Source organism: Nicotiana tabacum, chromosome 1 (assembly GCF_000715075.1).
Source record: "Nicotiana tabacum cultivar K326 chromosome 1, ASM71507v2, whole genome shotgun sequence".
NCBI lineage: Eukaryota > Viridiplantae > Streptophyta > Magnoliopsida > Solanales > Solanaceae > Nicotiana > Nicotiana tabacum.
The window spans coordinates 14951044-14965176 of record NC_134080.1 but is presented as its reverse complement, the minus strand read 5'-3'; the positions used below and the strand labels follow the sequence as shown (position 1 = coordinate 14965176).

Genomic DNA, 14133 nt, shown 5'->3' with positions numbered 1-14133 from the left:
TAATAATAATTTTTAACTAAATTAGCCTACCCAATTAGATTAATCACTCATCATGGTATTTACAATAATTAATTAAATCCTAAATTTAAAGAAAAATTATACAATTCAAAATTAAAAAGTAAAATGCAAAAGGAATTATTTTTGTGATTTTCAGTTTTTCTAAAACAAACTAATTTGCTAATTAATCTAAAAATATAAAATTAAATCCTAAATGCGGATGCAACATATATTTTTGTATTTTTCATGAATTAAATAGCATAAACGTGCACAGACAAATGCAAACAATTAACAGAAAATGCCACGAAATCCAACAAAATTGCAAACAGTGAATGAAATTATTTTGTTTTGAATTTGTTGGAGTAATACATATAGGGCAAAAATCACGTGCTCACAGGGGAAAGTTTGGAAAACCTAAATTTATGCATTGCAATTGATTCCTTTGACAATATTTAATGTTATTGAGTTAATTGTGGCTAAATACGAGTGGTTTGGACAGAAAATCTGCGAGAATCTTCCGGTTAGGACAGAAAATCTGCGAGAATATTATCCTTTCCTTTCAGGTGCTTAACTTGAAACTTGTTTGGAGAGAACCATTGAGCCCATCTGAGAATCTGAGAATTGGGAATAATTTTTGCACTTATTTGGATCATCTTTGGGAAAGCCTTCATATCCATCTCTATCAGAAATTCTGTATGAATAAGGAAAAAATTGAATTTCTTGATTCCATTCTTTACTGCAAGAATTTCCTTGAAAGTGGAGTGATAATGTTGTTCGGCATCTTTGAACTTTCCGCTGGCATATCCGCATATTTTCCTCTGGCCATCTTTTTCTTCAAATAGAACGGCACTCCAATATTTATTACTGGCATCAGTTTGCAGTATCTTCTTGAGAGGCGGATTCTAGGGGAAAGGTCCCGGTAGAGCTTTGAATTGACTGCGGAGTGAGGTAAGTGTTGTGTCTAACCTTGACTTGAGGGAATTAGGAACCCTAGGACTATGTGTTATGTGAATTCCACGAGTGCGGCGTATATGCAAGGTGACGAGTGCTTATACGCCGCCAAATCATTTGTTTTCACTTATTTACCGCTTCTATTTAATTGTTTCCTTCCCTGTCTTAACTATTAGATGCTCTAAATGCTTTCCATGTTTAACTGCTACCTGTTAATCAATATCTTCTTATGTTAATGATGTTAGTTCTTTTCATAGTTTCAAGAATCCCTGCTATTTGTTTAAATTAACTTGTTTGCACCTTCTAATTGTAAATTTCCAGATTGGTCTCGCTGTAAAGTATTATTTGTGTAGATTCTTATATTGTACAAGGTTTCTCTTTGGGCTCAGTTTGGTATTTACTTATCGTAAAGGCTTTGTGGTTTGAATTGTCGATTTAACTATGTACAATTAGTGTTTGGTACTGATATGGTGGGATTGGGTTGGACGCAGCAGTAGATATAATAAGGGTGGGTTGATATGGTAAAATAAGGGTGAATATATACTATATGGTAGGATCGGATTGCACACCGCAACCGGTGTAATAAGGGTGGATTGATATGGTGAAATAAGGGTGAATTAGGATACTGATATTGATATATGGTGGGATCGGGTTGCGCACCACAATAAATATATATTATTTACTGTTATTGATATTGTTATGGTGGAATAAGGAGGATTATGTGTTGACTGGTAGGATCGGGTTTCACGCCGCAACAAACTTTATATTTCTATTTCTTGAGTTGTGTTGGTTTTCTGGTATTTGCATTGAACTGTTAAAGATTGGAAATCTAGACTACGTTGGGTTATTCTTGAAACTCCGATTATCATTTTTAGTCGACTGTTTAATTTCGTTCAGTATTTTTATTATTCTGTCATTATTATATACACTGCGTACATGTTATAGTGTAGGCGACTCGCCTTAGCCTCGTCACTACTTCGTCGAGGTTAGGCTTGGCACTTACCAGTACATGGGGTCGGTTATACTAATACTACACTCTGCACATTGTGCAGATTTCGGAGTCGGTCCCGACGATGGCTACTAGAGAGCTCGGATTAGACAGCCTACGGAGACTTGAGGTACAGGTGTTCAGCGTCCGCAGCTCTTGAAGTCCCCTTTTTGTTTTATTTAGTTGTGTAACTTCTTTTCAGACAACTTTATATTATTTTAGACCCTTGTATGTACTATTCTAGTAGTTCGTGCACTTGTGACACCAGGTTCAGGGAATTGTAATAGATATTTGGCTGGTTTAGCTTCCGCGTTAACACTTTAGATTATTTCAATTATTTCAGTTCTTTCTTAATATTATCACTTAAACTTTTAAAATGAATAAAATTGTTCTAACGTTGACTTGCCTAGCAAGTGAAATGTTAGGCGTCATCGCGGCCCCGACAGTGAGAATTCCAGGTCGTGACACAAGGAAGTCAGTCAGTGGTTTTGTAGTGAAGCTGGGAGATTCTTTGATCTCTTGGAAATCAAAGAAGCAGAACACCATTTCAAGGAGCTCAGCAGAGGCAGAGTATAGAAGTATGGCAAATGTTGTGGCAGAGATAGTTTGGTTAGTAGGATTGTTCAAGAAGTTGAATTTTGATGTAGAAGTGTCAGTATAGCTATTCTGCGACAGTAAGGCAGCAATTCAAATAGCAACAAATTTCATATATCATGAGCGCACTAAGCACATAGAAATTGATTGTCACTTCGTTAGAGAGAAGGTGCAGGAGGGTCCCATTCAAACAGTTCATGTACCAGCAAACCTGCAACTAGCTGACATTCTCACAAAAGTACTTGGTAAATCACAACATGATTTCTTATTGTCCAAGCTGGGAGTGTTCAATCTCTTCGCACTACACAGCTTGAGGGGGAGTGTTAAGAGGAATAAGGACATGGGTTAGTTAGACAATTAGTTAGTGGTAGCTTCAGTTAATTATGTGGGTTGGTTATTAGTTACTGTGAGTTAGTTGTATATAAATGTATGTGTACGGTTCATAACATATATAGTGGAAAGAATGAATTTCTCTTCTTCTTTGTTTCTCTCTTCTCTCTCGATTTAGAAGCTTTCATGGCTGCATCTCAACACAAATATATTCAATTTACTTAAAAATAAATCAAGAAATGTTATCCAGATTAGACAATTAGTACAAAACATAATCCAAACTATCATGCATAAAAAAAATAGCTGGAAAGAACGAATGAATGAAAGAAAAAAAGGTATGGCATTAGAAAAACACTCCTAAAAGTAACAGAAAAGAAATAGTACCTGATCTTAGAGAGATTGCATGGAAGAAATTCTAAATGAAAGACTGTAATAGTACAACTTTATCAAGAAATTAAAAGGGTGCAGCAGTACAACTTTAAGATGATTTAGTCAGTTCATTGTACCTATCTTCACGGAATTGTCTTTTCATTTAGTTGGTTTATTGTAGACTGCAGTATCATACTATATTTTATAAGTGGGACGATCAAAATTGAAAGTTAAAATACGAAAATAACCCTATAAAGCTAAAGTACTATAATACACTTAAAAATAAATAAATTACCCATTAAAAGTTGAGTAACAATTTTTGCCCTTTTCTAAAACATTATCCCTATTATAGTTTTGTAATGTTACTTTTTGGCACAAAACTATAATAGGGATAGTGTTTTAGAAAAGGGCAAAAATTGTTACTCAACTTTTAATGGGTAATTTATTTATTTTTAAGGGTATTATAGTACTTTAGCTTATAGGGTTATTTTTGTCTTTCAACTTTTAATTTTGGTCTTCTCACTTATAATATAGTATATGATATGATATGATTATAGACAATTATACACACATTATTCAAGAATTTTATATATATTACATTTGTTGACCCGTTTCATTTCCAGTTAATTTTTTTGTTAATGTTCAATACCTAACTAAAGTAAGACACAAATATCTCAGGCTTCTGGTCCATGATTTAGGTATAGAGTAGTCAAGACTTTTTTGGAGAGAAATGCAAAATGAAGAGAAAAAGACCTCATTAATTTTGACATCTCCAATTTATTAACTGGAAAGTTCATAGCAAAGACTAACTTATAACCAACTTGTAGCAATAAGTTATACTCCCTCCGTTCATTTAAAAAATAATAAATGAAGTGCATAATTTATCATGATATCCATATTAATTGATGCATATTTTATTGGATTTGAGAAAATAATTTGAAATGAGTAATAAATACTGTGGGTATAACAGAAAAAAAAATTGTCTTATCTTAATATACGTAAAGTGACAAGTAAAAATGAAAATTTACTTTTGATATACATGACAAGTACAAGTGAATGGAGGGAGTATAACTCATCACTTAACTAAAGGAAATACAGCAAAAAAGGAAATAAAATTAAATGTGTATATACATTTCTCTAGACAAAACTATCATTTGCATCATTTTGATGATTATTAATGCACAACTGATATCTCTACCTGCATTAGGTAGGGGTAAGGTCTGCGTACAGACTACCCTCCCCAGATCCCACCTATTGAGATCAAACTGGATTTGTTGTTATTGTAACTGATAAGAAAGAAAAGAAGAAAAAGATAACCATATTGACTGCAATTTATTTTTTACTTAACTCAAGAAACTAATTACAGTGGTAAAAAGCTTGAAGTAATGCAATTATTTTTCACAGTTAAGAAAAATTAATGGGATCTTTGTCTTTGAGGAAGTCCAATAAAGAGCTCTGTCTCTACTTCCATTGTTTGTCTTTCAGTGTCTTCCTTTTCCTGAGGAACTGTTGTCATAAGCTGTGGTAGCACCTCACACTGAAAAACAAATTTAATATTAAATTTTCTTCGAGTAATATGTACTAGTAAATAAAAATGCAGTAATATAGAAGAAATTGACCCATTAACCAATCAACTATACTTCAATTCAAAACTAATTGACATCAACAATAATAATCTATATGCATTTCATTCTTCAACATTAATTTTTATATATCGTGGTTAGATCATATTACTTAGATTTGCCAAAAATATTGCCGCACCCACATCGGGTACTCCAAAATTACATTACTTTTGGAGGATTTGGCGTACACCAGACAACAGTTTTGAAGTATCCGAGAAATATATCATACATATAATCTCAACAAATCAAAATATGTGGAACTATCTTTAGCTGTCCATTTAGACATAAATTATTATTTTGAGTATTTACAAATACCGAACTTCAGTATCTTCAAATTAATTGTTAGAATGGACTTGACATGTAGGCAAATATTTCGTGTAATATCTTACCCTTTTCTTCAAGTCTGCATTTTGCTTCATTAGGAATTTTTCCTGAGAGTACAAGAGAAACAGTGTACTTTATAAGCCAACTGGATTAACAGTTCTGAGTTTTATTAATATTAAATACTTCTAAGGTATTTACCTCTTCCTTTAGGTGAGCAATCTGTTCCCTGAATAACAGGTTCTGAGACAAAACAAAAAAGAAATTAAGTTATATATATAAATTCAGCAGTGTTAACATTCTTTTCAGTTTAACCTATTATAGCAAATTACTAATATTTTTTTCCAAGTTACAATTTCCTATGCTATATTGATAATTAGTGTATATCTCTTACGTAATAACCCGATTGTGTAAATATCTTTTAGAGTAAGGAAAAGATTATGCATCCAGCTGCAGCAGAAAAAAAAAGGAAAAATTGAAAACGAGAGAGAGAACATATTATGCACACCTTTCTTGCCCTAATGCAGCTTAAACTTCGTTCCAACTGTTCTTCTACCTGTTGAAGTTCATCATAGGAGGAAGAATCTAAACCTTCTCCTAAAAGCTTTCTGCAATATATAATGCATAAAGAATTAGCAGAACCATTTGTAGGTTTTATTCTGCGGCTAAGTTGCGGGGACTCTTCAAAATGCTGTCACACCCATGTCATATCCTCCAAAAATACATTATTTTTGGAGGATCCGACACGCACCCAACTATATTTTCTGAGAGTCCGAGCAACATAGTTCTGCAGTGTTCATATTGTGCTACAGTACAGAAAACTAGGAGAGAACCTTTTAGAATCTTCAAGAAACTCGAGCTTTCTAGTCATTGTTGCAATCTCCTCTTTCAAATGCTACATAAAATACATGAGTATAAAAATACCAAGAGACTCAGCAAAGCAGCAGTAATGAAAAAGCATGCATGGAAATGCATTAAACAAGATGCTATCAACACACAGATTATAAGCAAGCTGATTATAATGAGTTATATATCTAAATTAAGGACTGTGTTATTTTATATATGTTGGGTATGCGAACAAAGTTCCACATTGATCGCTGAAAAATTTGGAAGCCTACATATAAGGTGTAGAGATCTTTTAATAGTGTGGGGCCTTTTGGAAAAACTGTGCGGGCTTGGCCCAAAGCAGATAATAGCGGTGTTTAGAGTATCATTGGGGTTGCTTATATTAGGGTGATTAAGGACATGTATGATAGAGCTAAGACACAGGTTAAGACAGTTGGGGCGACAAGGAGCATTTTCCGGTTGTTATGGGTTTACACCAAGGATCGGCGCCAGCCCATTCTTATTTGCCCTGGCGATGGACACACTGACACACCATATCCAAGGGGAGGTGACATGGTGTATGTTATTCGCCGTTGATATTGTTCTGATCGATGAGACGCGAAACGGTATTAACGAGAGGTTGAAGGTTTGGAGATAGACCCTTGAATCTAAAGGTTTCAAGTTGAGCAGGACTAAGACAGAATACGTGGAGTGCAAGTTTAGCGGCGTTTCATGAGAAGTGGACATGGACGTGAGGCTTTACTCTCAAGTCATTCCCAAGAAAGGGAGCTTCAAGTACCTGGGGTCGTTTATCTAGGAGGATGGGGAGATTGATGAAGATGTTACGTGCCGTATAGGTGGGGTGGATGAAATGGAGACTAGCATCTAGTGTCTTATGCGACAGGAAGGTGCCCCCAGAGCTTAACGGTAAATTCTATAGAGCGGAGGTCAGACCGACCATGATCTATGGTGTTGAGTATTGGCCAGTCAAAAATTCTCATATCCAGAAGATAAAAGTTACAGAAATAAGGATGTTGAGATTGATGTGCGGACACACTAGGCTGGATAATATTAGGAATGAAAATATCTGGGTGAAGGTGGGCATGGAACCCATAGAAGACAAGATGTGGGCAGCTAGACTTAGAAGGTTCGGACACGTGCGGAGGAGAAGCATGGATACCCCGGTTAGGAGATATGAACAGCTAGCCTTGACGGGTGTGAGAAAACTTAGAGGGCAGAATATTGGGAAGAGGTGATCAGGCAGGACTAGGTGCGGCTTCAGATTTCCGAGGACATGGCCCTTGATAAGAAGTTGTGGAGGGTGAACATTAAGGTTGTAGGTTAGGAAGTAGGAGGCTAGCATGGGTTCTGTCTTAGGCTGCTAGTGACTTCAATTGTGTCCATATTACTTCAATAGGGCTGCAGGTTTGGTCGTAGGAGACTAGTCCGATCTATTACTCTATTGTCTTAGGATGCTGGTGGCTCTTGTTGTATCCATATTACTCTATTGTGTATGTAGTACTGCGCTATTGTTACTGCTTATTGTTATTGCTTTTCTTTCTATTTTCTGGTTATTACGTTGATGATGTTATCTTTCTTTTTTTCTTGCTCCCTCTGATGTACTTGCGCCACTGTCGCTTCCCATCTTCTTTAGCTAAGGGTCTATCGAAAATAGCCTCTCTACTCCTCCGGAGTAAAAGTCAGGCTTGCGTACACATTATCCTCCCCAGACCCCACTTGTGGGATTTCACTGGGTTATTGTTGTTGCTGGGTAAAATTTTCGTGACTAAATTCAGATCTCTCTTTTAGTCATTGCCTCAACTCTTCTTCCCCCAACTAAAATCTTACATACTATTAAGGCATAGCTAATACATAGATCTAAACATGCGCACACAAAAAGAAGCTAGTAGCTGACTTTGGTTGCCATAAATACTCTAACGATGTGGATGACATACAATAAATTTCAAATTGACCCGTGGATTGTGGTAATGGCTATATGAAACTAGTTTGAGGAGAAGACTTGTGGATTGTGATAGTGGACCACGTGGAACTTAGTTCGAGGGGAAGATCGAAAGACAAAACTCGTAAAATAAGCAACATAAAGCACATCAATTACACCAACGTAATAACAAATGCAATATTTATCCAGATGGTATATAAATTTCTCTATGCAATATATAGTAGTTCTTAAATACTAACTACTGTTAGTTTTGTGAGACGAAGAGAAGAAATAAATCAGAAAAATAATTTTGAACAGATAGTATAACTTAAGCAGTTGAATTCTTCGCATGCTTTTGTTGTTTTTTTTGTCACAAGAAATCCTAGTTGGTTTGTCTTGCGTTTCACCAAAATCCTCTTAAATTCTTCTTAGAAAGCACCTTTTTTTGAATGGCTTATTCAAAGCTTGCTGGTTCAACCATGCAATAGTTGCATGATACATGAATTTCAGCAATGCATTTAATCTTTCGTGGAAACTACTTGGGCTTGCGTGTTAAAACTTTATCATGCTTGAAGACAATATTTGATCAAAATATCCTGAAGCTTTTTCAACATTATTTTCCTCTTTTTCAGATTCTTCTTCAGCTACTACTAGGAACGGAGCTAGAAGTTGGCATACGAGTTTGATCAAACTCAGTAACTTTAGTTTAAACCTTGTAGTTGTATTAAAAAATTTGTTGGGCTAAAACGATCTAAAAGACACTCTTAATTTTGTGTGATATTGTTCATTTCTAGCCAAGCCGACACAGTTTTCCTCAAAAAGATTTTACACTATTAAGAGATTCTTACACTTTATATGTAGGCTCCAAATCTTTTTAGCAAGTAATGTGGGACTCTGTTCACACACCCAACAATCTCTTTCCCTCGAAATAAATTTCTTATGACCCTCACCACGATCCATAGGTCAATTTTAGAGATTCATCGTTTGACGTCCACATCATTAGAGTATTTATAAACCGAAACCCGCAACTAGATTCTTCTTTTATGTGTCTTCTTACGTGCGTGTCTCCAAGCTCCTAAGGGGAGGTAAACCGAACCCACACCATCACTCTACCATTGTCACACTCATCCCGTCGAACTTGGGCCCTAATATAAGTTGTTAGATCAAAACGGTCCAAAGATACTCTTAATATGGTGTGATATTGTCTGTTTTGGATCAAGTTCGTACGATGTTCCCCAAAAGGTTTCACATCATTAAAAGATCTCTACATCTTATATGTAGGGTCCCAGTCTTTTCAGGTACCAATGTGGGACTTTGTTCGCACATTACACCCAACAAAATTTACTACATATATATAAAAATTAAAGTCAGAACCATATTAACATAATGTCATTGTCCTAAAATTTAGAATAGTATAAATTTAATTTCAGATCCTAGCTCAGCATACTTGTCTTTCAACCTTATTTTGCGCCAAATTCCAATGAGCTTCTTCGTCGAACAACACATCTTTCTTTATGATGATTGTCTTCTTCTTCTAACTATACAAACTATATAGTATACATAGCCTTTTAACTTTCAAGAAATAGCCAACAAAAAATACATTTCTTGCTTCTCTTACTCCAAGTTGCACTATATATTGTTTCAACAGCAATTGCATATCTTTTTCTTGTTCTTTACTCTTGACTTGCATACTTGCACATATATAAACACGAGGAAAACCTTATAGTTCCCTAAGAGACACACTGGACTCTTGTACCAAAATGTTAAAATAGTCTAGATATATGCATGTTAATTTTGATCCATCATTTTGAAACCCCAAGACTACTTTTAATTAATAAAAAAGACAACACATGAAATTTAACAACTATGTAAAACCCAATCCTTCCTCAGATACAACTAGAAGCTATTTATATATACCTGCAATGAGACAAGGAGGGTCATGAAAATGCATGCTGTTGAGACAACATGTAAGCTGGTAACATCAACTTATATTAATTAGTTTAAGTAAAACATTTTGATTAGATGACGTATTTGTGTCCTAACAGAATGCAAAAATGAAAAAAGAACAGAATGCAAAAATGAATAAGGATGCTAACCTCAGTAGTTTGTATATCAGCTATCTTTGATCTGTTGAGTCCAAGATACTTGTCATTCTTCTTATATCGTTCTATGGTCTTGTTAGTACTAAAATGAAAAAACGGAATAGGATAAGAATGTGCAAGTCTCCACCATGTTACCTTAATATAAGCGAGACAAAATGAGATTGTATAGTAATATAAGTTGGACAAATTGGATTTACACTTGCAAGAATATTCCATCATGTTGGGTAACGCCAACATCCTGCCTATGGCAAAGCCCACGAGTGGACTGGATTGGCCCCGATCAAAGTCATAGTCATGCATGGTGCTTGCTTGGTGGGTTTGGTTAAGAAATAAGGTTGTGCCTATGCATGCTATCAGTTATAGCTTTTGGCATGATGGTAAGCGATTGATCTTAACAAGTGATATCATATCTAAGGGCATGAGTTCGATTCCCAAGAGCAACATACTGCATGAGGCAAGTGTTGGGAGGAGAATTTTTGGGTAAAGCCAACATCCTATCTATGGCAAGGCACACGATGAGGCTGGGGTGGCCCGGGTCAGAGTCATATGGTCGAATATGGCGCTTGTTTGGTGGACATGATTAAGAAATAAAGTTACGCCTTTGCTATTAGCTATAGCTTTCGGCATGATGATAAGCGCTTGATCCTAACACATCATGACATGTTAATTAAATATGTTTCATTGAATTGATTTTTCTTTACGCACTTTTGCTATCTTGAGAAGAATCAGACAATTTTTTCTGATTTTGCAAATAAAAGTTTTAAAAAGTTAAAATCTATATAGTCTCCACAAGTAAGATTTTCAATTTGCACAAACTTCCCGCTCTCCAAAGCATTAAGCCATATGTTAATATCTAGAATACTTAATAAGGTGAGTAATTTCAACTCCAAAGTGAAGATATGAAAAATACTCAATGATATACATGTGTAAAAATTAATTCATCCTTCTCTAAGTTTGTCCAACATTGGTTGAGGAAAATTCCAACCGTTTCATCAAAATTGATTGTTGTCTTTTTGTATAGTCTTGAGCAATTTTGAGTCAACTTTTGGGGTTTGATTTAGGTCGAAATTTTATTCTCTTAAAATGACCTCATAGCAGTTAGCACAAACTCATCCCCATTAATTTATTCAATGTTGGACGCCTATATTATGTTATCCATGCTCCAAAAATTCAGGTCTGAGAGGTGTTAGATTGTCTCATATTGATTGAGCTACTCCAATAATCGTTTCGAATTGAATGCTTAGATTTTTTACAATAGTTTAGACAAATTTGTCTTCAATGATAGATATTTTTTGTTGTAGATGAAAAGATAATCCTTTTATAAGGCTTCTCCTCCAAAAGAGCAAATGAAAATCACAAAGGAGAATCTTCAAGGTACAGTCCAAAAATTATACCACTATTTCATTTCATAGTCTGTATTAAGAGACTCTGATGTTAAATGGATCCGAAGAGAAATACGTACGGATTGGATGGAAATTAATTATAGAAGATAGGAAAAGAGAGACTTAGAGACAAGTAAAAAGTTAGTTGAGACACGGGATGATAGGGCAAGTAGCGTCAGTACCGTTTGCTAACTGGATTTCAATATTAAGTAAACTTCTCAACGCATAATAAGTAAAAAAGTTCAACTACAAAGTAAATAGAGAAAACGTTTGATATCCATTTGTTGTTTTAAAACACCATAAATTCAATATACATGCATAACTTATATAGAAATTTATATAGTATATTTTTATATGAGATATATGTGTAACAAGAATACGTATATTGATAATGTATCTCGACTTGACATTGTGATCTCAACATCACAATTCATGAATCATTATAATCAATGTAATAACTAGCTAGCATAATAGTTCATGGTATAATAAATCTTGTATAACTAGTCTGTAAACCAAACAAATTATTCTTTAGTACTACACATACTAATTATTAAGACTTTTTCTTAGGATGAACTTGTTGAACAATACACATAAATGAAGATCTCTAAGACCTTGGAGCATCATAAAAATTGATTAATAAGAAAATGAATAATTTTTAGTCATAAAATTTTAGAAAGCAGTCAAGAGAAAAACTGCTTTATACATAGTCTATGAACTTGATATATATACGGTCAGACCTTTCAATAACAGTATCCATATATATAATAACACTTTACTATAGAAGCCAAACTTTTTCGGAACCAATTTTCATGTTATATTATAATATATGTTCTATATAACAACACTTTGCTATAACATTCAAATATTCAGAACAAACGAGACTGTTATAGAGAGATTTGACTGTAATTGATTGTCTGATATCACTGATAAAAGATTGAGGAAAGTCATGAACATATATATAAACAGGCAAAAGTGGGTGGGGTATTGGGACTGACGATTGTAAGTACAACTTCATTTCAAGTTTAACCTCATTTTATTGTAAAAAAATAAAAAGGCCACCGGCCACTTCTCCCAAGTACTAACATTTTGCCACAACATACAGCAAACTTTGTTTTCTTGTTTGATGAATTACTCCTTGTATTATACACATAATCATCTATAATTTGTACAAGATTCAGCTTTATCAAGATTATACCAATTCTAAATAATTGTTGGATATGTACGGATTACTTAAATCATTCAAAGATAATTAAAGATTGTATTGGCAATACTAAGTCTTTCTAATTCTTGTTCACTGTGAGTTTTTTCTCTTTTCTTGGTATAAAACTAAGGACAAAGAATACAACAACAACAAACTTAGCATAATCACACAAAGTAGGGTGTGGGGTAGAGTGTATGTAAACCATACTCCTACCTTGTGAAGGTAAAGTGGATGTTTACAATAGACCCCGAGAAGATGGAGAATCAAGAACTTAATAACAAAACAAATAGGCAGAAAACGAAGGGACCCTTTTGGACAGATAAAGCAGGTGATCATTGTACTTGCTACTTTGTTACATTTAATGTAATTGTCTGAATAATGGATATATAAATCCTAAAGAGTAAAGAGCTACTCTATTATAAGTTGTTTAAAAATAAAGATTCTAGCTATATATACACATACAATTATGATAAAATTGTGGTGAAAAAACAAGAAGATGTAGATATAATTAATGTGTGTACCTGGAACTTGAGAATTCATAAAGCTTTCCTTTTGGAGAGAAAATAATAAGAGCAACTTCTGCATCACATAGAACTGAAAGCTCAAATGCTTTTTTAAGAAGTCCGCTTCTTCTTTTTGAGAAGGTAACTTGCCTACTTGTTGCATTTTCAATTCTTTTCATCTCAGTTTTTCCTCTCACCATCTTTTTTTCTTACTTTTAATTACTTCTTCTTCTCAGAAAAAATGGCAGATATTGTAGAGGATCTCAATTACTTTCAGATTAAGATACAAAATAATATTCAAGAAATCCTAACATATATATCCATGACAAGTTTCTATAGAAAGAAAGTTCCTTTTTTTTTTGGAGAAGATAAGAATTGATTTATACAATAGGAAGAAAACAAGACAAAAACCTATTAATGGGTGTCTCAGATCTGAAAGATGGAAGAATAAAAAAAAAAGAAATTTTTTTGTAAGTAAGACAGAAATGGAAAGGATCTGAAACCCTAATTAAGAAGACCAAGATGAGGACATATTTTTTCTGTTTTTCTATTTTTATCTTATGCCTTTTTGAGTTCACAACAACCAGAGAGAGGATATAAATAGAGAAATGATTAAGGAAAGACTTGTAAGAACCAAAACCTCATCTATTTTCTTCTTTTAGCAAACTTGTAAGAAGCACTAAATTAGACAAACAGATGCGCGCCCCCCCCCCCCCCACCCCCGCCCACCCACAAAAAAAAAATATTAATTTTAGTGTAGTACATATATGGTAGGCTAAGGCAAACAAGTGGGGGAATTATTAATTTTGCGTTTTTAATAGAAAACAGTATAGGGACCATTGACGGCACATTCATGGTAACCTATTAGTAAATGGGGTATTATCACTCTTAATTCGCGCCGGAAAGTATTTATATTTGGTCGCCAAAAAATATATAAAATTTGTATAATTTTTGAATATAACATACAAAATATGTATATATACAAAAAAAATATACATTTTTCGACTAT

At 34.2% G+C, this 14133-nt stretch overlaps 1 protein-coding gene across 1 annotated transcript; it reads right to left on the bottom strand.

Annotated features, from left to right (window-relative positions):
• Nucleotides 1-4532: 4532 nt before the first annotated feature.
• LOC107777734 (agamous-like MADS-box protein AGL19) lies at nucleotides 4533-13767 on the bottom strand. Its single transcript, XM_016597864.2, has 7 exons — nucleotides 13143-13767; nucleotides 10033-10120; nucleotides 6006-6067; nucleotides 5681-5780; nucleotides 5374-5415; nucleotides 5241-5282; nucleotides 4533-4766 (listed from the first exon to the last, which is right to left on the bottom strand). The coding sequence occupies exons 1-7, from the start codon at nucleotides 13322-13324 to the stop codon at nucleotides 4644-4646; spliced, it is 639 nt and encodes a 212-aa protein (XP_016453350.1). The 5' UTR covers nucleotides 13325-13767; the 3' UTR covers nucleotides 4533-4643.
• Nucleotides 13768-14133: the final 366 nt, after the last annotated feature.